This window comes from Muntiacus reevesi, chromosome 6, assembly GCF_963930625.1.
Source record: "Muntiacus reevesi chromosome 6, mMunRee1.1, whole genome shotgun sequence".
NCBI lineage: Eukaryota > Metazoa > Chordata > Mammalia > Artiodactyla > Cervidae > Muntiacus > Muntiacus reevesi.
The window spans coordinates 53,544,778-53,569,308 of record NC_089254.1 but is presented as its reverse complement, the minus strand read 5'-3'; the positions used below and the strand labels follow the sequence as shown (position 1 = coordinate 53,569,308).

The window sequence follows — 24,531 nt, the reverse complement described above, 5'->3', positions numbered from 1 at the left end:
TAAGTGATGTTATATGATATCAATTTTTCTATTTCTCACTTCACTGTATATCAGAGTCTCTAGGTTCATCCATGTCTCTGCAAATGGCACAGTTTTGTTCCTTTTTATGGATGAGTAATATTCTGTTGTATACACGTACCACATCTTCTTCATCTATTTCTCTGTTGATGGACATTTAAGTTGCTTGTCGTGGCTATTGTAAATAGTGCTGCACTGAACACTGGGATGCATGTATCATTTTGAATTATGGTTTTCCCCCGGTATATGCCCAGGGGTGGGATTTCTGGGTCATATGGTAACTCTATGTTTAGTTTTTTAAGGAACCTCCATACTGTTCTCCATAGGGGATGTTTCAATTTACATTCCCCCCAACAGTGTAAGAGGGTTACATTTCAAAATCCACACCCTCTCCAGCAATTTTTGTTTGTAGATTTTTTTGTTAATGGCCATTCTTACTGGTACTTTGATTTGCATTTATCTAATAACTAGTGATGTTGAGCATCTTTTCATATGCTTTTTGGCCATCTGCATGTTTCCTTTGGAGAAGTGTCTACTTAGGTCTTCCATCAATTTTTGATTGGGTTGTTTATTTTTTTGATATTGGAGCTGCATGAGTTGTTTGTGTATTTTAGAAATTAGCCTATTGTTAGTTGTTTCATTTAAAAATATTTTCTCATAGTCTGAGGATTTTCATCTTGTTTACAGTTTCCTTTGTTGTGCAAAAGCTTTTAAATTTAATTAGGTCCCATTTGTTTACTTTTAATTTTCAAAATTAAAAAGTATTAAATTTTATTCTTGAGTAAGTATTTCTTCATTTGCTGTATGCTCTCAAGAAAATTTTCAGACTTCAATGCTTTTTAAAAAATATGATCATTACTAGTTATAGTCTGGAGTGAGTCCATGCAGCGCTTTATGCTGCCATTCTGGGGCAAGACTCTGAAAACATTATTTCGTGACAGTACTTGCATGCATTGTGTTTGGTAGGCATGGGCCAAGGGGTAAAACCTAATTGCCAGGATTTCTCAACATGAATGATAATTACTAACATCATCTGGTATCAGAAAAACTTCCTAAAGGTGATTATCAATAGATCCTTCCATAATTCACCTTCAGTAAAATCTATTAATTTCTGAAGTCCTAAGACCTCATTATTATCAGAGCAAGAATTTTTACTTCTATTCCCCTCTTTGTGTTTGATTTACAAAATCTGAGTTTTGCTTTGGACACTACAGTGTTCTATGCTGTGTCTGTAAGTTAAGATAATTGACTTTTAAAATAAAACACCAGAAGCATATATAACTTTCAGGGATACATCCTGATTGCATCAAGCAGTAAAACCCTGACGGGATCAGGCGAGGAGTTCACACAGCAAAGTCAGCGACAGTCTCAGGGCCTCTGGAACACAGGAAAGAAAGGAAGCCAAATGTCTGGTAGGAGTGGTGTGAAGTGAGACAACACTGTTGGAAAGTGAGTCAGCTGAGGAAAACCAAGAAGCATTAGGAAGAGATTAGAATGTAGAAATGGATCAGGTTCAGTTCAATTGGGTTCAGTCGCTCAGTCGTGTCTGACGCTTTGTGACCCCACGGACTGCAGCATTGCCAGGCTTCCCTGTCCATCGCCAACTCCCGGAGTTTACTCAAACTCATGTCCATTGAGTTGGTGATGCCATCCAGCCATCTCACCCTCTGTCGTCCCCTCTCCTCCTGCCCTCCATATTTCCCAGCATCAGGGTCTTTTCAAATGAGTCAGCTCTTCGCATCAGGTGGCCAAAGTATTGGAGTTTCAGTGTCAGCATCAGTCCTTTCAGTGAATATTCAGGACTGATTTCCTTTAGGATGGACTGGTTGGATCTCCTTGCAGTCCAAGGGACTCTCAAGAATCCTCCAACACCACAGTTCAAAAGCACCGATTCTTTGGCGCTCAGCTTTCTTTATAGTCCAACTCTCACATCCATACATGGAACTACTGGATAAACCAGAGCTTGGACAAGGTTAGATGAAGAATTAAAACGGGAGCTATGACAGCACCGCGGGCCTTCTGAAATGTGTGCTCACTGCGTGACTGAGGACGCCGAGCTGCTCAAAGCCTCCCGCCAGCAAGACCACATTACCCAAAGGACGCAAATTCTTTAACGTTTCCATACTGAAAACCAGACACTTATGTCTTTAATGTTGCAAAGCTCAAATCTCCTCTTTCAGATGCACTTTCAAAGCCATATAAAGTAAACAATAAAAAAAAATCACTCCTCTTTCTAAAGGGTCATATCTTGATTTCTGACTTTCATCATGTATTATTCAATCTGTGAATAACGAAGCTAACAGCAATAGGTATAAACTGCCTGATGAAATAAAAATTCATATTTCAAGGCAAGACAAGAAAATTGTAAACATAACATTTTTCTCTGCCTTTTTGGGCCTTTCTCCCCTTCTGCGTGCATTGTGCATGTGCATTATAATGTGTTCATCAGACCTCCCCAATGGCAGAAACACCTGATCAACCATAAACTAGATCAGTTTTTCTTCTTGTGGTGCCAGTCATGAAACTCCTTGAAAGATAACATTTCCTTCTTAATCCTGTAACGTACCCACCACTCACCTTATATGTCAACTTTATGTACAATGCCGATATACCATTTCTTTTAAAGACAGCAACTGGTGCAGAACAGACCGCTCAGATAATCTGGGCTGACCCTAATTGAAACTCTTAATGTAAATACTCACTTATGACCTGATTAATGTTACTAGCTATACTACTTGTTGGGCCTCCTAGGTAGCTCATTGGGTAAAGAATCTGCCTGCAATGCAGGAGACACAGGACACTTGGGTTCTATCCCTGAGTTGGGAAGAACCCCTGGAGGAGGGCATGGCAATCTACTCCAGGATTCTTGCCTGGAGAATCCCATGGATGGAGGAGCCTGGTGGGCTACAGTCCATAGGGTTGCAAAGTCAGACACAACTGAAGCGACTGAGCACTCATACAACTTGTGTTTTCCCTGTTTTACAAGATTTTTATTCCTTGATTACCAAGTGGATGGCTGAGCTAATGATAATTAGGAAACTTGAAACAACTGACCAAATATATAATCCCATAAGACCAATGATTTTAAGAGTGTAAGTCTAGATACCAGAACAAGCAACAAGAAGGAACCATTCCCTAGACCATAAGACTAGTAAGGCAGGTGGCTGAGAAGTTTTGGTTACTGTGAACAGGACTTGGTCCAGAAATAGCACCCTGAGTGGCCCGACAACAAAATCCTTGCCTGTCCCGGGAATGAGCATTCCTAGCTCAATGGGAGAAATTGGTCTTAAAATGCCTCCAAAACCGTGCTCAAAATTAAGACTGAAAGGGAAAAAAAATAAGGCATGTTGTCCATCACCAGTTACACAAGAATCAAGTCACTGCAATTGCTGACTTACAGTACAGGGCAGAGATCAGGATGAGGTACTTGTGCTCAGGGGAAGACTGGTAGAACTGGTCCTCACAGATTACTTTCAGGAGAAAATTTTATGAACCTAGTTTCCCACATCTTCCCATACTGAGAAAAGCACCAATAACTAAGGTATTTATTCCTCAAGAGTAGCAGTAACCTTCTATCAAGATATTTGATTGCATATACCCCTTTGTCAAGATCACATGTATACTGTTCCCTCCATCCCCCAAACTTTTACTTCTTGAGAACAGTTCTCCGACTCTCTGAGAGATGGTCTCCCGGGTTATAATTCTTAGGTTGGCTTAAAGAAAATTTTCCATTTTTTTGGTAGTATGACATAGTCTGTTTCTTTAATTATTATTAATTAGAAGATCATTATTTCACAGTATTGTGCTTGTTTCTGCCATACAACAACATCATTTCTCTTTTAGATTACTATGAATTAAAGTTTTTGTTGACATATTTAAGTCTGGTGTGTGTGTGTTAGTTGCTCAGTTGTGTTGGACTCTTTGCGACCCCATGGACTGTAGTCCACCAGGCTCCTCTGTCCATGGGATTCTCCAGGCAAGAATACTGGAGTGGGTAGCCATGCTCTTCTCCAGGGGATCTTCCTGACAGGTATCCTGCACTGCAGGCAGACTCTTTATCAACTAAGCCACCAGAGAAGCATATTTTAATATATTTTGAACTCTATCTTTTTTCTTCACTGTCACGAAAAGAGAATGGCTTAAAGGAAACTAAAAAGATATGACAACTGCATGCAATACAGCCTGAGTTCTTTTTGTTATAAAGGACATTGAGAAAATTGTCAAAATCTGAATAAGATCTACAGATTAGGTAAGACTATTGTATCAATGTTCACTTTCTGATTTTGATTACTGTACTGTGGTTATGTTGCCATGTTCTGAGTAAGCAGAGATAAAGAGGAACAATTCCTGTAATTTGTTCTGAAACAGTTCAGGTGGGAAAAAACATGTAAGTGTGATATATATGCATGTACATATACATGTATGATGTATAAACATCAGGGGCATTAATGCAATCCTTAAGAATTACACCAATTCAGTAATAGTAAGTTACTATCTATAGAGAGAATCTATATAAGATACACACAAATATATATATATATATAACACACAAATATATATATATATATATATATATGAATAAAGTGCCTGTGTGTGTGTATGTAGAGAAAAAGAAAGCAAGAGAAGGATAATGTAAATACAGTGAAAAGTTAAACTTTGAGAAGTTTCATATTTGCTGTACTATTTTTAAAATTTTTCTGAAAGTAAAATTAATTGAAAGCTAAAAACTCAAAAAGAATAAAAATAAAGCATGATTTAATAATTGTGTGTGTGAGCTCAGTAATGTCCGACTCGCTGTGAACTTATGGACTGTATCCTGCCAGGCTCCTCTACCCATGGAATATTCCCAGCAAGAATAGTGGAGTGGGTTGCCATTTCCTCCTCCAAGGGATTTTCTAGACCCAGGAATTGAACCTAGGTCTCTCACATCTCTTGCATTACTAGCAGATTCTTTTACCTCTGAGCCACCAGGAGTGCCTTCATTTAATAATTAGGAAATTCCAAAAGTGAGCCAAAAGGCCACATACTATATGTCTAGCCAATAGGTGGCGCCAATGAGTACCTGTTTTCTTTAAACAATCTTAGAAAGCAAAGTTTCCAAGTGCAGTGTTCAAAAGTCAGGCGTATAGACACAGTCTTTAAGAATTACACCAGTTCAATACTATTGAATAAACAACCACCTGTCTATGTGAGGACAGGATGCTCAACTCCCCCAAATACAGTCTAACTCTCTCAAAAGCCTCCTTTCACCTCAGTTAAATGAAGAACACCATTTATGTCCTGCACGGGGTTAAACTGCCCTCCGTGTACAAGTACATGGGCTTCTTATCTAGGTAATTCTGAAGGAGTTTCACCTTCTGTGGGAGTTAAAATGTATAACTGGCAGGAATGCAATCACATTGCTCATCTGGCTAAGGCAAAAAGTAGATTGTAGAAACTGACCTGATTAGCAAATATGATTTCTTCTAGTTGTAAGTTACATGTACAAACTACAGGAAAGAGGATTTCATAAACACATAGATAATATTAAAAGATTCTGAATTTTCTTTTAGGACATACTGAACAGGAGCCAAGGATTTTTACACAATTTATTTCAAATAATAGAACTGGATGTGTCTCAGGAAATCATATTGGTTCAGTCTTATTTCACATTCCTAGAATTCAACTGCTAATGTCTATCAGAGGTGATGTTAATAATAACCATTTGCTCAACAAACTTCAACCAGGCTGATTCTAGTGACTATTTTTAGAAGTTCAAATTCTCACAATATGATTTTTGGATTTAAAAATTCTCACAGAGTACAACTTTGGAAATTTTGAATTACTGCAATGAACTAAATCTAACCATACAGATATGTTAATTCAATTATATTTTTACCTTTAAAAGTTAAATGGATCACCTGAAATTTTCTTCCAGTTTCTAAACCCAATAAAGATAGTGGTTAATGTACTTTAGCAACACAAGTCTTAGGTTAGATGGGGAGAAAAAATCCAGTTATCTAGACAAATCCTTTTACCTATTAAATAGACAAGATTACAACTCCAAAAGATAGGAGCACTTCAGTGAAGCATAAAAGGCCTGAAAATTAGGTGGTAGAATTTGATTCTAAAACTAATTTCGAAGTTATTCTTCTTTTTCTTTTTTTAGTATAATGACCCAGGAATAGCAGGAGGAAAGCAGGGACTAAAACAAGACTTTGTCGAGTGCACTTAATTCTCTTGAAAACATTTGACTGCACTGCTTCCATTTAATCAACTATTCCATGGTCCAAGGAGAAAAAGTCAACATTTCACTGTGATAATTTAATCATGAGGCATCCCAATTTCCAACTTCAATTTCCTATATTCTTGTTTCCCCCTTAAGTACACTAGCAGATGCCTCCCTTTCAATAATAAAGCCAAACAGCTCCTAAAACTCTATTCACTATTTTTATAATTGCCTTCCCTCAAGACAGGTGACAACAGAACAATGTTCCACTCTCCAAGAAGAGTAGAAACTTAAATGGAAAGAAAGAGTAAAGGGTTTATTTACTAATTTTTAAAAGTTTCTGTCTGAACTTTCTCTCTCTGGAGTAGTAGTTTGGAGTGACAAGGCTTAGGGCTGGGTTTGCCTTGCTATGAGTGAGCTAGAAGGGACCAGAAGGACCCAAGGAATAGAAGGCGAGCTGATGCTGGCTGGGTGCAGCTGGCTGGGACTCAGGCTTGATAGGAGGGGGAAGGACAGGAGAGCAGGCAGGGCTTTGCAGCAAAAGCCAAGCATAAAGAGTATATATTCAATCTAGGAATCTCAGCATCAAGACAGGCAGCAAAATGCAGGATTGATTCTGCCAAAGGCAGAGAAAACCTGCTAGGCAGGGTTGTATGGTAAAATGGTTTCTTTCACTCTTTCCAAAGATGCAACAAGTGGTTTTTCATTTCGGTACAATGGATGTAAACACAACAGGTAACATCCAGGGAACTTCCCAGGGAAACATAATATGCTGCCTTTCCTTCCTGGGGTTAATCTATGTGTCAGAAGGAAGACCTGGGAAGAGAGGTTAGCAGTCGACTGAACACAGATGAGACGGAAGAAACAAAGAATAGGAAGAATCAATTTGATGATTCAACCTACCAATAATTCAGCTGTATGATTCTCAAAGTCTCCATTTAGAAGATCAAATCAGGATCCATTTTGAGAAAATGAAGCAAGGTGCTTGACAAAAGAAGGGCAAAATATTCTAGAGGATGACTCCAAAGTTGAAAAAAAAAAACTAACAATGAATAGATACATTATGTATCAAACGCCGTGCTATGTGCTCTGCAATATTTTCTCTTTTAATCCTTCAATGACCCTTACAGATGATACTACAAGTATCCCAGTAAAACTTGATTCAAACTGAGGACATCCCCCTTCTAGGAGCAAATATCTTTGGGCTATCCTCTCTAAGAGATGACTCTCACCTGTAAGCAGAGAGAAATGTATGGTTTGGCTTGACTGGCATCCCGATCTCATAGGATATAGGGTCGATTATGTAAGGAATCTATCTGGACATATAAATAAATCAAAGCCCATTATCCAGGACTTCAGCATGATTCAAGATGCCACTGAGCATCACTTCAGTCAGGACAATGATAAACTCAAAAGATCCAACAACAGAAGAATTGTAAGGCACACTGGAAAGAGGAAAGACCTGGGAGTTGACAAGGAATTTGGGAACAAGTATATTGGAGCAGATCAACACACCTTGCTTAGTCAACGCTGCATCTATGATGGTAAGGAGGGAAGGGAATACACGGGAAAAATTAGAAGGTTAGGGTTAGTTTTATATTTATTTATTCACATAGGAGGCAAATGCAAGCAAACTAAAAATAATGGGACTCTGGGAGAGAAAGAAAAAGATACACAATAGCTACAAACTTCTCCACCCAAAGTCAGTGGGCAGAAGCAAAGGAGTAAGGCATAATGAATGTGAGGTGTCAAAAGAGCTAAAAAGGGAAATTCTTAAATCCAGTCTAGAGCAGCACTGCCTAATAGAACTATGATATGAGCCACCTTTGTGGCTAGTAACCACTTAAAAAATAGAAACAAAATTAACTTTTGCAATATATTATGTTTAAACCAATATATCCACAATGTTACCTTTGAACATACAATCAATGTAAAAATTCTTAAAGGGGTGTTTTATATTTGTTATATATGTATCAAGTCTTCAAAATCAAGTATGTATTTTACAAGTACTACACACTGCAATGACATCTCCAGTGGCTCAGGGGTAAAGAAACTGCCTGCAGTGCAGGAGACCCAGGAGACGCAGGTTCAATCCCTGGGTCAGGAAGAGCCCCTGGAGAAGGAAATGGCAACCCAATCCAGTATTCTTGCTGCAAAAATCCCATGGACAGAGGAGGCTGGTGGGCCACAGTCCATAGGGTTGCAAAGAGTCGGACACAACTGATCGACTGAACATCATGCTCACACTTTAACCCCAGTGCTATACTAGTCTCCTGTCTAAGGCTCAACAGCCACAGGCGGCTGGTACCTATCAAGGTGGACAGCACAGGTACAAAATACATTTAATGATAAAAAATAACCCATGGCATCAAGAAATACCAAAAAGTCTGTCAAAAGTAATGAATTTGGTTAGAAGTTTGTCAGTGAATTTGGCAAGGTAAGTTTTAAAAAAGCACTAGGCCTACCATCTTACTGAAAGTACATTTAAAATAAATCGCTTGGTCTCTACACCATAAGTGCTATTTCTTTCACAGAAAAATTGAAGACAAGTGTACACAGCAGTTTCTGAGGTGTTCTTATTTCAAGTTATATTCACTACTAAAATCCCCTGGTCCTTCAGAGACTCTACCTTCAATAGCAAGTGCAAGTATTTTGTTTACTTAGTGATAGATGGAGGACTTTGTGTGGATCAAAGAAAGCCAAGTTCCCTCCCCCACTCTTGGGAAACTGGAGAGAAAACTGACCTCACCATTCATTACGGACTGAAGTGCTGCCACATGAATGAACTGTGAATACTTACAGCTCTCATGTGAACAAACCACAGAGTTTCTGTCTGCAGTTACTTTGTGGGTTGTTTTGGGCTGGTGATGTGGGATCATCCTATGCAAAGGGTCCTCTGTTCATGGAATTCTCCAGGCAAGAATACTGCAGTGGGTAACCATTCTCTTCCCCAGGGAATCTTCCCAACCCAGGGAATCTTCCCGACCCAGGGATCAAACCCTGCAGGGTCTCCTGCACTGTAGACAGATTCTTTATTGTCTGAGCAACAGTAGAATCTGCCTGCAATGCGAGAGACCTGGGTTTGATCCCTGGATCAGGAAGATCCCCTGGAGAAGGGAACGGCAACCCACTCTAGTAATCTTGTCTGGACAATTTCATGGACAGAGGAGCCTGGTGGGCTACAGTCCATAGGATTGCAAAGAATTGGACACGACTGAGTGACTAATGTTTTCACTTGACCTGGTGAGACGTACACAGGTCTGAAGAAAAGGTAGTCTATATTTAAATTCAGGTTCTTTTAACTGCCAGGCAAGTTGGACTATAACACAACCATCTATATTCAGGGTACTTTTAAAAATCAGCCGCAAAAAGCAATGCGTTCAGTTCAAATACCAGTTGATTTAGAAGTTTCTTTAATTAAAGCACACAACTGCATAGTTTATCCTGCTTCAACATGGGTTTGGAGGTGGGACAGGGAACAAATAATATTCACCATGTTTTGTATACTGATCAAACTTAAAGATGACATTCAATATATTATATACTCTACATATGCTATATAATACTAGTGTGTTACTAGTATAAGAGTATGCACCACCTGATGCTATTATATGTGCTTCCCTGGTAGCTCAGCTGGTAAAGAATTCGCCTGCAATGCAGGAGATCCTGGTTCGATTCCTGGATCGGGAAGATCCTCTGGAGAAGGGAAAGGCTACCCAATTCAGTATTCTAGGCTGGAGAATTCCATGAACTGTACAGTCCATGGGGTCTCAAAGAGTCAGACACAATTGAATGATTTAAACCACTCAGTGATTTAAACCACTTATATTATATATAACTTATAATGCTATGTTATATTACAGTTCCTGCCGATGGCATGCATATGCTTTTCTCTATATAACACTACAGCTATAGGCAGAGAAGCATGGTTTTCTTGGACCTTATTGACAAAAATTCCTGTTCATAAAGCCCATTCCACACAACTGTCATGAACCGAGGTATATTTGTCATTTGGTTTTTGGCAATCAGCAACAACCTGGAGATCCCAAGACTAGAGAATAAACTCAGATACTCTACCTTGATTCAAACCAGAAAAGAATAGATCTTTTAGAGTTATAGTTACAAACCTATCATAGAGTAAGGAGACATACCAGCATGCTGACAGAGCGCTTTTAGGGAGTGAGTAGAGAGAAAAACAAAGGGCTGCAAATCTTCTTCTTCACAGACAAATAAAGCAAAGCAACTGAAATGAAGAGTGTGGGGAGTCAGACAGACCATATACTCACCCGCATTGGAGCCAGTCAAATTATAACGCGCGTTCAACTTCTTGATGATGTTCTCGTGGATTTGATACCACTCACTCTCTGTATTACACCTGTGAAATCACGGCCACTCTGTTAAGCTTTGATGATGCATGAGATGACCTTACTACACACCTGCCCCTTTTCACATAACCACTATAATGTACTTCCTTAAACCTCCCTGCAGTTCTCAACAGAGAACATGGCTTGGCTTAGCTGCCCCAGGATAAGCAGGAATGACCATATCTGGTAATGCATGAAGTGGCTGAGATGAACAATTCCGGTTATGAGAAGCTCAGAGAACAATGCATACAGTGGAAGGAAGTACAGGCTAAGATTCTGAGTCCCTGGATTTGGATCCTCACTATTAACTGAGCTATGTTCTTTGGGTGAGTTACTTACTCTGTGCCTTGATCTGTTCATCTGTGAAATGGGGGTAATATACTAGAACCCTAAACAAGCTTGGGTTTAGAATAATCCCTGGCATGAAGTAAATGCTCAGTAAATGTTATTTCTCATTATTGAATCTCCACCTATTATATCGTGACCAAGTTGGCTAGCATCAAAATGCAACTGAGGTTAACACAACTTGAACTGGCAAAAACCTGGGATTTACTGAAGAGTAATTAAGGTAACTCTTCCAGATTTTCTACTTCTAGGCCAAAAGGCGTTTCTCCATCTCTCACTCTGACAGCCATCTGTGCCTTAGTCTTTCAGCTTTTGTCTTTCACCAACTCATGCTATCTTTGTGTACGTGGTACATTTTACCTAGGAGACTCTGAAGATTCTTGAGAATTGGATCTAGGACTGGTAGATACTTGTGTTTCCCTCAGTACTTTGAACATTGGAGGTGCTTAAAAAAATACCGGCTACATGAATGACTGAATGGATATCCCTCTGACTGTTACTCCTGATGATTTGTTAATATCTGGGTCTGTTCTCTTCTTACTGCTGAGACTCCCCGCCCCCCCCCACTCCCAGTTAGGTGTTTGTAAATTCACTACTATCTTTCACTAGCAACAAAGGTTCCTTCCCAAGGGTCCTGAAATCAAAGATTCTATAACTATCAATCAAAATATTCCACCTTAGACAGACTTCTTCCTTGTGATCTCATCTGTAGCCAATAATTCACAATGTGCTTACATATTTATTTATTTCACCACCATAAGCTTTTCCAGGATGAACTTGATGAAGGTTACTTTTGAACCACTTAACAGTAGGATAGCAAATAAGAGCATTGACACTGAAAAAGCTGGAAAATTAAGATGAAATAAAACCATTCCACTTGTCCAGCTGTAAGATACCAAATTGCCACTTAGTACACCCTGCTTCTAGTTTTCTTAGTTTAGCTCAGTGGGGAAGGAAGAAAGATAGCTTGCTTCCTATTAAATAGTTAAGGGACTCCGGAATTCATGCTTTTAACCTACAAAACTCCAAATAAAATAAAAGCTCCTAAAGTATGCGACTGAAATATCTTCTAGGCTCAGACGAGGTATTTCTTGCTATTCTCTATTTGAGTCCCAGTTTGGGCTAAGGATTTGGTCACGTTAACAAATAGAAATTTCTTCCAAATTATTTCTAACAGTCACTCCTCTAAAATGTTTTAATAAATTCTAGTTTCTTTTTCATCTACAATAACTGTTTTGACTGCCTAACATTCATCCTGGAATGGATTCATAAATTGCTGAACTGTAATTTTTAAGGGATCTCTCTTGCAATAAGAATAACCCCAAACTTTATTTGATATATATGAAAAAACAGACAATAACAACCACAAAGAGCAGTACAACTTAATTCTAGGAGGGTGAGTATCCCCCACAGAACGAATTCATGGGTCTTCCTTGGCTGGGTGCATAATCAAGAGGAATGCAAGCAACTCCAGGTCCCTCAGTTTTCCCATTGACAAGGTTAATCTAACACTTCCTATGCATACCTGGAAAGATCACTCGAAGAAACAATGAGAATGTTTGTGAGAAATTTTAGTTTTTCTTAAAAAGCAAGGTCACCTAACAGCATCATTGTCACATCACTAGAAAGTGGTGTGAAACAGCACCCTGAAATAGCACGTACAACCTGGTAACATGAGAGCTCAGGTTCTGAGTTAGGCAGTCCTGACTTCACAGCTGGTTCCTGTTCTGATTAGTCAGGTGATTTTGGGTGCTATTTAGACTCTCTGTCCCCTTATGTGGAAAACAGAGCCAACAGCACCTGCTTCATGAGTTTGTCATGAAGATAAAGTGACACGTCACATGCAAAGTGCTTATTAACATAGTTCCTTGCAGATAGTAAGCACAAAGTAACTAGTGGCTATTATCATTAGTATTGTTGCAATTAAATTATGTTTCACAATCACCAGTAAGATTTAGAAAGGGGATGATACTGGATTTACGCTCCACTGTGGGAGAAAAGAGTAGCATGCTTTACTACCCAGTAGTTTCACCAAAAGTTTTCAAGTTTAATATCAAGGTCACAGATTTTATCACTGTTAAAAGGGGCAAAGAGAGTTTCTAGTCCTAAACCACAGGCTATAAGTGAATCTTTGTCAACTGATTAGCAAACATGTTGGGCAGGTCCCAGGGCCTCCGGGTAGAAGATGGGTAAATCCAAGAAACCCTGCAGCTGTTGTCAAAAGCAACCTGAAGTATATGTCCCGCGGGTAGTGGGACACGTGGGTCCCCTCCGCATACGGAAAAACCATCGGCACACGCTACAACGGCCGGAACAGATAACTAAAGCAAGGTCACTCACAGAGGAGGTCAGTACTGTGGTCCTCAAATCAGGAACGCGGACCCCAGATCCCCCACCCCCCAGTGCATCTGCTCTGAGGATGTCACTGTGTGCCATCTCTCCTTTGTCAGACCTGTGGGGAGGTGCTCAGGCAAGGGCAATCAAAAGCCATGTGCCTTTTTAAAAACTTAGGATGTGGGATACATTCAGTGGATTTTCTTCGTGGAATGTTCAAACTGAACTGTATCTGCTGCCACTGACCCATAAAAGATGCATAAACCATGTTCTGAGGATCTTATTTGGAAATAGGGTCTTTACACAGAAAATCAAGTTAAAATTAGGTTGTTTATGGTGGGTCCTAACCCAATGTAACTAACTACTGCTGCTGCTAAGTCGCTTCAGTTGTATCTGACTCTGTGCGACCCCATAGACAGCAGCCCACCAGGCTCCCCAGTCCCTGGGATTCTCCAGGCAAGAACACTGGAGTGGGTTGCCATTTCCTTCTCCAGTGCATGAAAGTGAAAAGTGAAAGGGAAGTCACTCAGTCGTGTCCGACTCTTAGTGACCCCATGGACCGCAGCCTACCAGGCTCCTCCATCCACGGGATTTTCCAGGCAAGAGTACTGGAGTGGGGTGCCATTGCCTTCTCTGAATATAACTAACTAGGCCCGTGTAAAAAGGGGAGATGTGGTTACAGAAATAGACACACACTCCTGGACAAAGTCATGTGATGATGAAGGCACACACCAGGCCCTGCATGTACAGGACACCAGAAGCCAGGGGAGAGAAGCAGGAACAGAAGCCCCCTCACAGCCCTCAGACAGAATCAGTGTCGCCAACCCTGTGATCTGGGAACTGTGGTTTCCATTACAGCGAGACCATAAATGTCTGCGGCTTAAGCCTCCCTGGTTACGGTGCTTTGTTAGCGAAGCCCTAGAATGGGCTTCCCTGGAGACTCGGTCAGTAAAGAATCCTCCTGCTATGCCGGAGACCTGGGTTCCATCTCTGGGTTGAGAAGATCCCCTGCAGGAGGAAATGGCAACCCACTCCTGTATTCTTGCCTGGGAAATCTCATGGACAAAGGACCCTGGCAGAATATAGTCCATGGAGCTGCAAAGCGTCAGACATGACTTAACAACTAACCCACCACATAATAAACTAATAATACATGAAGTAGGAGGGGAATCACCCAATCTGAACTTCCTTTTCCTTAATTCTAATTAGTTTATGTTAAAAGTTATTTCCATTTTCCAAGAACAAATGAACTCTCTGAGGGTAAAGCTATAACAAGTTTTAAAGTCTTGGGAGGTATTCTATGCAGTGGATGGTCCACCCAGTGGGAAAACTATCTGTTCTTTTTGGTTCTCAATTTCATAACTCCTCTGAAAGGCAAATGATGATTTGTAGGCTCAATTGTAGAAGACCTAGAGATTATTAAATTTTTGAGGAATGGCTCATAAACTTGGCCCATCCCTGGCTCTTCCATTACCCACAGAAAGCAGGATTCACCACATAGGATGCCCATGTACCCCCATGCCCACCCCAGCCCACATCATGTGCCAGCTTCTTACATGTACACTTTCAGGATGAGGTCATCTTTCGTCTCTCCAGTCAGTAGGTCAGCAATGCTAAGAACTGCACAGCCAAAGGGTCGCCGGTACTGGACACTGCAGGCATTCTTTTTTTCTCCTGCCCCCATTCGACCTGTTCAGTGAGAAAGCACACCCAGTTCAAGGAGCCATTTGATTAATCCAGCTTAAGACGAGACACACACAGCCATAATTTAAGTAATATGAAATATAATGGGTGATGGTAAAGACACAGAGTTGGGCAACTGTTGCTTCTGTTCTGAACTCTCCCCTCAGACCACATAGTTGTGTGACCTTGGGTACGCATTGCAAACTCTGGCCATTGGCTGTTACCTATAAAACATGAAGACTGAAGCTGAGCCCATGTGTGGGTACCCTTCCCGAAGCATTCACGAAGGCACCCCAGGAGAACTGCATCCAAAAAGGCAGTAAGGGTGCCCCATTTCATTTTCTACTTGTAAGATTCTCCATATTTCAAACAATGATTTCAAACATTTCACCTCTGAAAAGAAGTGATTTGAGATCACCTGAAGGTATAGCAAGTAAGCACAGATGAGCAAATGAGCATGTTCTTTCCTGACTCAGTATGCAGACTGAGATTTCCAGGGATCCTTTTTTAACCCTGAAATGGTTTCTACTTGTTTAAATTGTTAGATGTTTTTAAAACTGTGGTTGAGATACTGTTTTAATTTATCGTTGCATTTAATTACCAACGGGTTATTTTGAAAACGGAAAGCAAAAAGCACACTGGAGCTGTACCGTAACAAGCTAAAGTGAAGAGAAGTAATGAAAAAAGGCTGTCAGTCTGTTTCCAGATGCTAGGGAACAGATCTGTACATTGTTTCCACCTGGCTGAAGTCCTCCTAAAACATGTCTGCATGGCTCTAGTACTTTCCAAATCCAATGTTAAATAGGAAAAAAGAAAGGAATGGCAGTATTCAATTTGGCTTTCATTCTTCAGTAAAAAAGGAAAATTGCCCCTCTGCTATATCAACTTCAGAGTAATACTTATAAACAGAAGCTGGAATACCACTTAATGGTGGTAAAAACCACAGAAAAAACAACAACAAAAAGAAGAGGATTTCTGACATAATGAAAAGGGTTTTTCCCTGTTGAAGTCCCTTTTGGATAATTAATGTGTGACAGCCTTGAAATGTACTTTCTTGGATGATGTTTCATTTTCATTGGTATATTACTAATATATTGATTAACAGGCCTAAGGATAATAAGAATGCTGATTTACAATGGAATCATGTGCTAGACTCAACACAATAAAAAGAGTCGAGAGGACTCCTCTGAGATCAGGGACCGGTGTTCACTATGTGGCATGCATGGATTTGGCGAATCATTAGGTATTACCATGTAGGTACAAGGTTTCCCAGATGGTGCGGTGGTAGAGAATTCACCTGCCAATGTAGGAGACGCAAGAAATGTGGGTACGATCCCTGGGTCGGAAAGACCCCCAGGAGAAGGGAATGGCAACCCACTCCAGTATTCTTGCCCGGAGAATCCCATGGGCAGAGGAGCCTGGCGGGCTGCAATCCATGGGGTCACAAAGAATCAGCTACAACTGAGTGTACATGCAGGCAGCGCAGGGGGTCATGTCAGTCCAGGCTTATTAACAGGGTGAATACGGAAACCTGGCTACTGTGAACTCAAGAATAATAAGCAAAACAAGGACAATAAATGTAATGAAGGCTATAGTAGGACTAATAATTATTAGGGCAAAGGTTGTTCTTCGAATTACATGAATTAGTAGGTGTTCAGCTGTAATATTAGCTATTAGCTGTTAGTCATATAGCTAGGGCTACTGGTTGGGTGAATATGCAAATAGTTTCAATAACTACAAATATACTGGTAAGAGGAATGGGTATTCCCTATGGTAGAAAATACATTAGAGATGCTTTTGTTTTATGGTGAAAGCCTATAATAATTGTTCATGATAAAAAAGGGATAAATATACCTAAAATTATTAAAAGTTGTGTGGTGGGTCTAAATGAATGTGGTAAAAGACCAACTAAGTTTGTTGGGTTGATAAATAAGCACTATAAGTATTTCTGTTCAGGTCTGCCCTTTATAGTTATGAATGGCCATTATCTGTTTTGTCGCAAGTTGAACCAATCACTGCTAAATAGAAATCATGCAGTTATTCATGAATCTAGTGTGGGGAAACTCTCTCTCTTTATTTCCTCCCCTTCTTTCCGAAGACCAGGCCTCAAATTCCAGGGCAGGTGCTGTCACTCCCGCTCTCGGCAGCCAGTGCAGGCCAGTGTGCCCTTTTCTTACTAAGTCCATGCAAGGAATATTCTAGAAAAAGTTCTTACTCTTTCTAGAATGATTTTTTTATTTGTCCCTGATAGACAAGGATCTTCCACTCCTTCATTTCACTGAAGCAGATTAAATCTTAACCTTTCTGAGTTTCTTACCTCCATTATTACTGGACTGATCATCAGGCAAGTTTTTGCAGTAATGACAATACAGAATTAATTTGACCAAAGCTTAGGGAAGGAAGGTAGGTAATTTGGGATTCAACATTCATTCTGATGACTTCATGATCATAAATAGCTTAGTAAAATATACAGCTACTAATCAAATGCCAGGTATCTGAAAGGCAGCCCTGTGATGGGTAATACTATGCAGTCGTTTCCTCAACTGTATCCTGGGAGTGAAGGACAGAGATACCCAGCCCATGGGCAAGCAAGACATGTGATCATTTTCTATCACCAAAAACCTGTAGATACTTTTCTAAAAGTTCTGAAAGCTAAAGTGGTTTACTTTTTATCTCAACCTTGTAGAAGATTATATTCAAATTGTATCCATGTTTACATGAAGATGTCCAAAATCACATTTTACATTAACAATTGCTGTGACAAATTTGAATACATTTTAAAAAACCACAAAGAATTATGTAAACTGCACCCCTACCATTCTGGGCACAGAGGCTCTATCTCATAAATACACAGAAACACGCATTACAAGGTTGACCATTTTAAAAGACTCTTTCCAATTTCTACATCCCATACTCATGTATAAAAAGAAAATTAAAACAAAACCAAAGACAGTTCACTTATTTACTTATTTCTGCTGTCCCTCAAATATAAAAAGAGGATAAAATTAAATGGGTTTTGAGAACAGACTTTTCTGAGGAAAAAATGCTGAGAAAATCTTTGTTGAAACAATGTTTTATAGTCTCTCTCAATGCAAAATGGGGTCATTGTGTGTACAAAATAAAAAACCATAAAAAAAAATAAAAGTCACCATGCACGACTGCACGGTGAGATATTACTGCCCTGTAGAAGTCTCCTCAGCAAGTCATGTAGCAGTTAGTGAGGAACGGGGAGCCAGTTCTCAGCATCAGTTGGTTAGCTTTCCTAGAGAAATGACTTAGGTTCCACCATGTACTTCCTCTGCCATAAAATGCCTGCTTTTAGAGGTCTTATATGTGTAAACCTAGTGACCATGTTTTGGTTTTGATGTGCAAGGGCATCGTAGAACACTGAAAGTGTGTTCTGCAAGAGGTTAGTAAGTGTTACATTATATAAGTGTTTCCACAATCAAATCAAATCTGGAGAGAGCTAGGGTCAACAAAGTTAGAGAAGCAATTTTATTCTTCCCTGTAGGATTTCTCAGGCTCTTTAATAAGCTGATGAAATTATACAAGTGAAAAATATATATACAGCATTCAGTTTTTCATAGCCTTTTTCTTGTAGCACCCTGTGTAATAATGCTCTGCAGCCTTCCACACTTTGGGAAATGCCAGTTGGTGTAAAGTTTTCATAAATGTGTAGAAAATCCAGCTCCTAAAAGTTTAATGTATGCTGTTAACAGAAATTAGAATTTGAGTAGACAAATACCAAGTGTATGAATCCAATATTTTTAGAAAGTCCAATAAAACAAAATGAAATGCAGCAAACTAATGACTTAAGGAGAGAGAACAAACTCTATTTATGGCGGTGTGAGCGTTTGGGGAGACCAGAATCCCAAATTCTGCGAATATAGGATTCAGATCTCGCTTGGACTTCTTTTGGATCCAGACAGCACATAAACCACAAGTACACAGAAACCTCACAGCAATTCTCCCCGTTGTGCTCCTATCACACCAACAAGTGTCACACCTACCGATTCGGATGATGTGCACAGTGATATAGATGTCCTTTCTGAGCTCGCTGCTACCCAAATCCTACCAAAAAGCAAAGTCTGGTCATTGTAGAACTCATCCTTTAGGCAGAAGCACTTAAAGGGCATAGCACATTGTTTTAACAAATAACAGAACAAAGACACATATGAACATTTTTAATGGATTTTTTTTGGAGCAGAAGCACATAATTCAAATCCTGTTCTAAAAACACCACTCTGATCAACTTTACTGTAAGCCTACAGATATCAAATAAGACTTAAAAAAGAAAAGCCCATTCACTCATTCTTTAAATATTTCTTAAATAAATACTAAATAGCACATGCCACTCTGAGCCCTGTCACACTGGGCTTCGGCCATAGAGAACAGGCTCTCACACACACTGAAGGGACAAAGGTGTGTTGTGAAAGCTGGCATTCAGATTTCAGGGCATTATTATAATTTACACTCTTCCCGGGCGACTCTTACAGCAAACCTGCATTGCAGGTTTGATCCTTGTGTCGGGAAGATGCCCTGGAGGAGCAAATGGCAACCTACTCCAGTATTCTTGCCTGGGAAATCCCCTGGACAGTGGAGCCTGATGGGCAGAGTTAGACACCACTAAGCAACTAACACTTTCATTCCACTTTCACTGTAATTTGTGTGTTATTTACAAAGTTTCAGCAAACCCACTATGTTCTCTCATAATAACTTACTCTCTTAAATAAGATAAAGTCTTTAAGAAAGAATCTGCCTCCTTGATAAAACAAGATCCACTTACCACGAAGAGAGAGCAGTGTCGTTCTGGTTTATCTGGGGCTTTGGGAAGCCCGTTTCTATTTAGCCTCAAGAAAAATCTCTCACTACAAGAGAAAAGAAGTTGAATATTTTTAGAATTGATTAATATTTAAGGACTCTTCACCTTTCTAGCTGCTCTTTGTCCTAAGGGTTAAACTCAAAATTTTTAGGCTTTTCACTGATATCAAAACTGTGTATATAAATTAGAAGAACACCCAAGACAGTAAACATTTGCTTCACTTCTGACAAAGCTGGCAAAGCAGAATGTGCAAAAGCAGAAAACATACATATGCAAACAAAACAAATAACTTTTAGAAAGCTTCCATATCCATGAAATCATCACTATTACTTTAAAAAATAGAAACAAGGACACTAAAAGGAAAAAATCTGACTTAACATGTTCTGTGTATTTGTACTTAAGACTATTTTTCATGCTTTGTGTCATTGTATTTACTTCACATCATACATGAACACTATTCCGAGTACTAACAATCCATTAGAAGGTTTAGTATTTTATGCTCTTATAAACCTAATCCAAAACACAAAAAGAGAGACCAGGTAGTGAAACCTGAATATTCTTTGGTCCACAAAGAAACAGAAAACCTCACAATGCCTGCAGAACTGGCAATTGAAATTGTAGCAACACCTGGATATAATGCAGATACAAATAATGCTGTTGATCAGCCACTAATTCAAGTCATTTCAAGGTAATGTGTTACAATATTTATATTCAAAAAAAAAAATGAGTATCACCCTTGCCCCCACATTAATGTACCAGCTACCACAAGCTTCTGAATTTCAATATGCTGGTGCCCATGATAGAATCAAATGGCTGGCTGCCTCAGGCAGAGAACACACAGCTAACATCTCCAAAATGTGAAATTAGTAAATGGCATGGCCTTGGTCAATAGCTTCCTTCGGTCTAGGGATCAGGCAGAGAAAGGGAGAGCACAGAGCCCCCTGATAGGGGGGCTCAGACCCTTCCAAATCTCCATGCATATTCATCACTTGGTTCTTGCCATAAATAATGGTGCTGTCTTTATATCAAAATCTCCCTTCTCCCCTACAGGGGGAGAAATGAGAATCATAATCAGATCTCTAAGGAAGCATATGGTTTTAAATTTATGGCTGTTTTGGAACATTTTTATTCTCTTTTGCCATCTAAATCAAGACAGATATATTTAACAGATTCAACTACCTGGCTCACCCTGTCCTTTTTTAATGCCTATCCCTGATCTTTCACACAACAAAGTGCAAGCAATACACGTGTCTATGGGGTCACTTCCTGCACCTATTACCTATGTCTTATTCCATAGAGCAGTGGCCAATGAGATCTGATGAAGAGAATATAAATTGCTGCAAGGATTCTCAAGTGAAGCATACGAAGTTCCCATATAATTCTGAGGCAGAGGCTGGAAATGACAGATTCGACCAAGACTGCAGAGTTAAATTAATCTTATTCAATTGTCATTTACTATAATTCATGGCAAAGGACTGCAAGCTCAGCTCAGAGTGGAAGAATATTCACTATTATTTCAAATTCATCTTGGGGAAAAGTGAATTACACTTGAAAATAATCATAGCACTAGGTAACACTACTTCTTTAAGAAAACACTATTTTTTATTTGAGAATGGGCACTCTGCTAAGGACTTTACATGGATTAATCTCTTTTACCCTCACAATGCTCTTGGGAAGTTGGTACTCTTATTATGTCATTTTATAGTTGGGAAAACTAAGAAATAGTAAATAGTTTTGTCCAAGATCACAGAGCTGATGTGTGACTGAGTAGGAATTCTATGCCACATAATACCTACGTTCATTTGAATGCTATAAAATAAATTCTTTCTCTACTTCATAGAATAACTGAGCATATTTACAGAATATTGAGATAGGGAAGAAGTCATTCATCTGTAAGGGACACCCACTGACTCAGTCAAGCCTGGTCCTAACTCTCTCCATATTCTTTCTGGGCTAAACTTGATTTAGTAGGTATCAAAGCCATCCCTGGCTTGAAAGTATTCCTTGGTAATTTTTTCAATGAAGTATTCTTAGAAAAATGACTTTGGAAATAAATTATTTACTAAACAAATGCAAAGCTCAGAAAGATTTAAGTATTTGGTTTTAGTTGGTCAAAGCTCCTAAAGTTTAAGACCAGTATTTGGTTTTGCTTCTTAGTCAGCACCTACTGACATATTTATTGATTATATTTTAGCCCCAAATGAAAGCAGTGTGATCATTTTCCCCTTTGCTGATTATAGGCAGCATGCTCTATTCTATATTTTTGAGGTGCATTATGTTTGAGACTCCTCTTACAGACTAAAACATTCGAAATAAATGCCACTTTATCTTTCGAAAGGTCAGTCAAAATGATAAATAACAAAAATATTAATATACAAAAGTCAATATGGCATTCCAGATATTGAGACCTTAACTTTAATGTTGATATAATATTTTATATTCACAAATTTTATCAATATTTTGGTAAAATGTTTTCTAAAGCATTCCATTTCAGAGATTCCTTTTGCTCTGTCACTATTTTAATTTCACTAGTCTAGACAGAATCCTGATTATGCAAGTATTATATCATATCCTGTTTCAGAAAGAATATCAATATTTACTAAGCCATATCCCTTAACTTAAGCATGCCTTCAGTCTAAAAATAGACTGAAGATGGGTACTACGGGGAAAAAAGTCATGTGCAATTTCCTTAAAACACAGACTTCTAAGAGGGGGAAAAACTCTCTTCTGGTCAATTAAACAAGATCTTTTTTATTCATCTGGTGACAAGTTGTTGGTATACAAACTCAATTTCTTTCAGCTTTAGTGATACAGCAACCACTTAATCGGCAAATGATTTCAGAAGAAAAAAAAAGAACTACAGCAAAACATTTCAGAGTCTTTGAATTACAAATAAATACCCACCCACATGCTCACCAGGTGGTATTAGTGTTAAAGAACCTGTCACCCATATGCCAGTGCAGGAGATGCAAGAGATGTGGGTTCAGTCCCTGGGCCAGGAATATCCCCTGGAGGAGGGCATAGCACCTCTCTCCAGGTTTCTTGCCTGGGGAATGCCATGGACAGAGGAGGTCACACAGAGTCAGACAGCACTGAACGATAAACATTTTCATGCTTTCACACACTCACACACATTTGGAGAATGCCCACATGTTGCCTTTAAGGCAAGGGAAGAAACTAAATAAGTCAATGACATTCCACTATGGCACATCTAAAATTCTTTCAAAAACTTTTGTGGCCACCCACAAAGATATTTTCAACTTTCTACAGTTGATTTAAAGAGTGGCAACTCTGATTAGAAAAACAAAAATTAGTTTTCGTCAATTAAAAAATTGTCCTATTACCAGCCTGGAAGAGAAGGGGAGGTTGGGAGAGAACGGATACATGTATGTGTATGACTGAGGCCCTTTGCTGTCTATCTGCAACTACCACAATATTGCTAAGTGGCTACACTCCAAGAAAATAAAAAGTTTAAAAACAAAGCAAAAAAAGTGTTCTATTGGAAGATGTGCATGCTTCCTATTTCCATTCCCAGATATCAACTAATGATTTGGTACCTTCTAGGTGTTTAAAGACTGAACAAATACAATCTTTTAGGAAAAAAATACAAATTATTAGGTAGCAACGTTCTCTGTCTTCCATATAACATCTTTTACACTTCATAGTAGCGAACCAATGAAATTCTCCAGGGACATATCAATCAATGGCACCTTACCATCGGACGTGAGAGTCACCTAATTAACTTCAAGGCCACTCTAGATTCTAGTCCATGCCATGTAACTCTGTCCACCATGCACATTCTAGGTCTTTATTATAACAAATATATTGTAATGGAAGTATCTATGGTGACATATTTTCAAATGGGAATGCCTCCTTCTTCATCATCAAACAATGAATTAGCACATAGAACACTTTCAGCAACACTGAAGAAATGGGATTTGATATTATTAGTAGCAGAGAAAAATCATCATTTGACTTCCCCTTACAGTGCTGTGTGTTCCCAGAGGAAATTTCACTGCCAGAGAAATTTAGTGTTCACCTGAATTCCTTGTGTGAGCCATTATGAATCACTGTGTGATAAATCAACAAGAGTAAATTATGTCTTTGGAAATAAAGAATAAAAAAATCACAATTATTTATTACTTATAATGTGCCTTCTTCTAAAAAGGATTTGAGAAAACCAAGATAATGAAGTAACAGTGGGCATATTCATCCCCAGACATCCCAGGGGAAAATAGTACAACTCAAAATATACCCCATCCTGGAATACATACACTTTATACGGATTTTCTCTAAGTCTCACAATCACCCTATAAGGGAGGAGCCCCTCCCATCCTCATTTTACAAATGAGAAAGCTGGAGCTTGGAGATACTGGGTAAGTTGGTCAAAGTTGCATGGTCAGTCAAGGATGGAGCCAAGAAATTAATTTCCAGGGTCTGATTCCAAAGTCTCAGGTCTTAACCACAAAGCTATCTTCATAGGAACAGAACACCTCATAACAGACACAAAAAGAGCAAGTCTAACCATATCATGTGAACCCAGGGTTTTTATTGTGAATATGTACAATACAATACAAAAATAATTATTAAAAAATGCATGAAGCCAGACAAAAATAAAGCCACAAACTTATCTGTGTTTAGGGAGTTTAGGTCTGTTTCAACAGCATAGTTGGTAGAAAAGTTCTTACCAATGATGTAAATAACATGGGTGGCACAGTAGGGATCTGAAGACCTAAATGACTTCTCAGCAGGATAGG

The 24,531-nt window shown here is 39.1% G+C and overlaps 1 protein-coding gene across 2 annotated transcripts in view; it reads right to left on the bottom strand.

Annotated features, from left to right (window-relative positions):
- DOCK4 (dedicator of cytokinesis 4) overlaps positions 1-24,531 on the bottom strand; it is a 468,861-nt gene that overhangs the window by 197,728 nt on the left and 246,602 nt on the right. For both annotated transcript variants that reach the window (XM_065939085.1, XM_065939086.1), the window contains exons 9-12: positions 19,739-19,820; positions 18,963-19,023; positions 14,826-14,958; positions 10,513-10,601 (exon numbers count right to left, since the gene is read on the bottom strand). In XM_065939085.1, the coding sequence (XP_065795157.1) occupies positions 10,513-10,601; positions 14,826-14,958; positions 18,963-19,023; positions 19,739-19,820 (365 nt within the window). The remainder of the gene's footprint in view (positions 1-10,512; positions 10,602-14,825; positions 14,959-18,962; positions 19,024-19,738; positions 19,821-24,531) is intronic.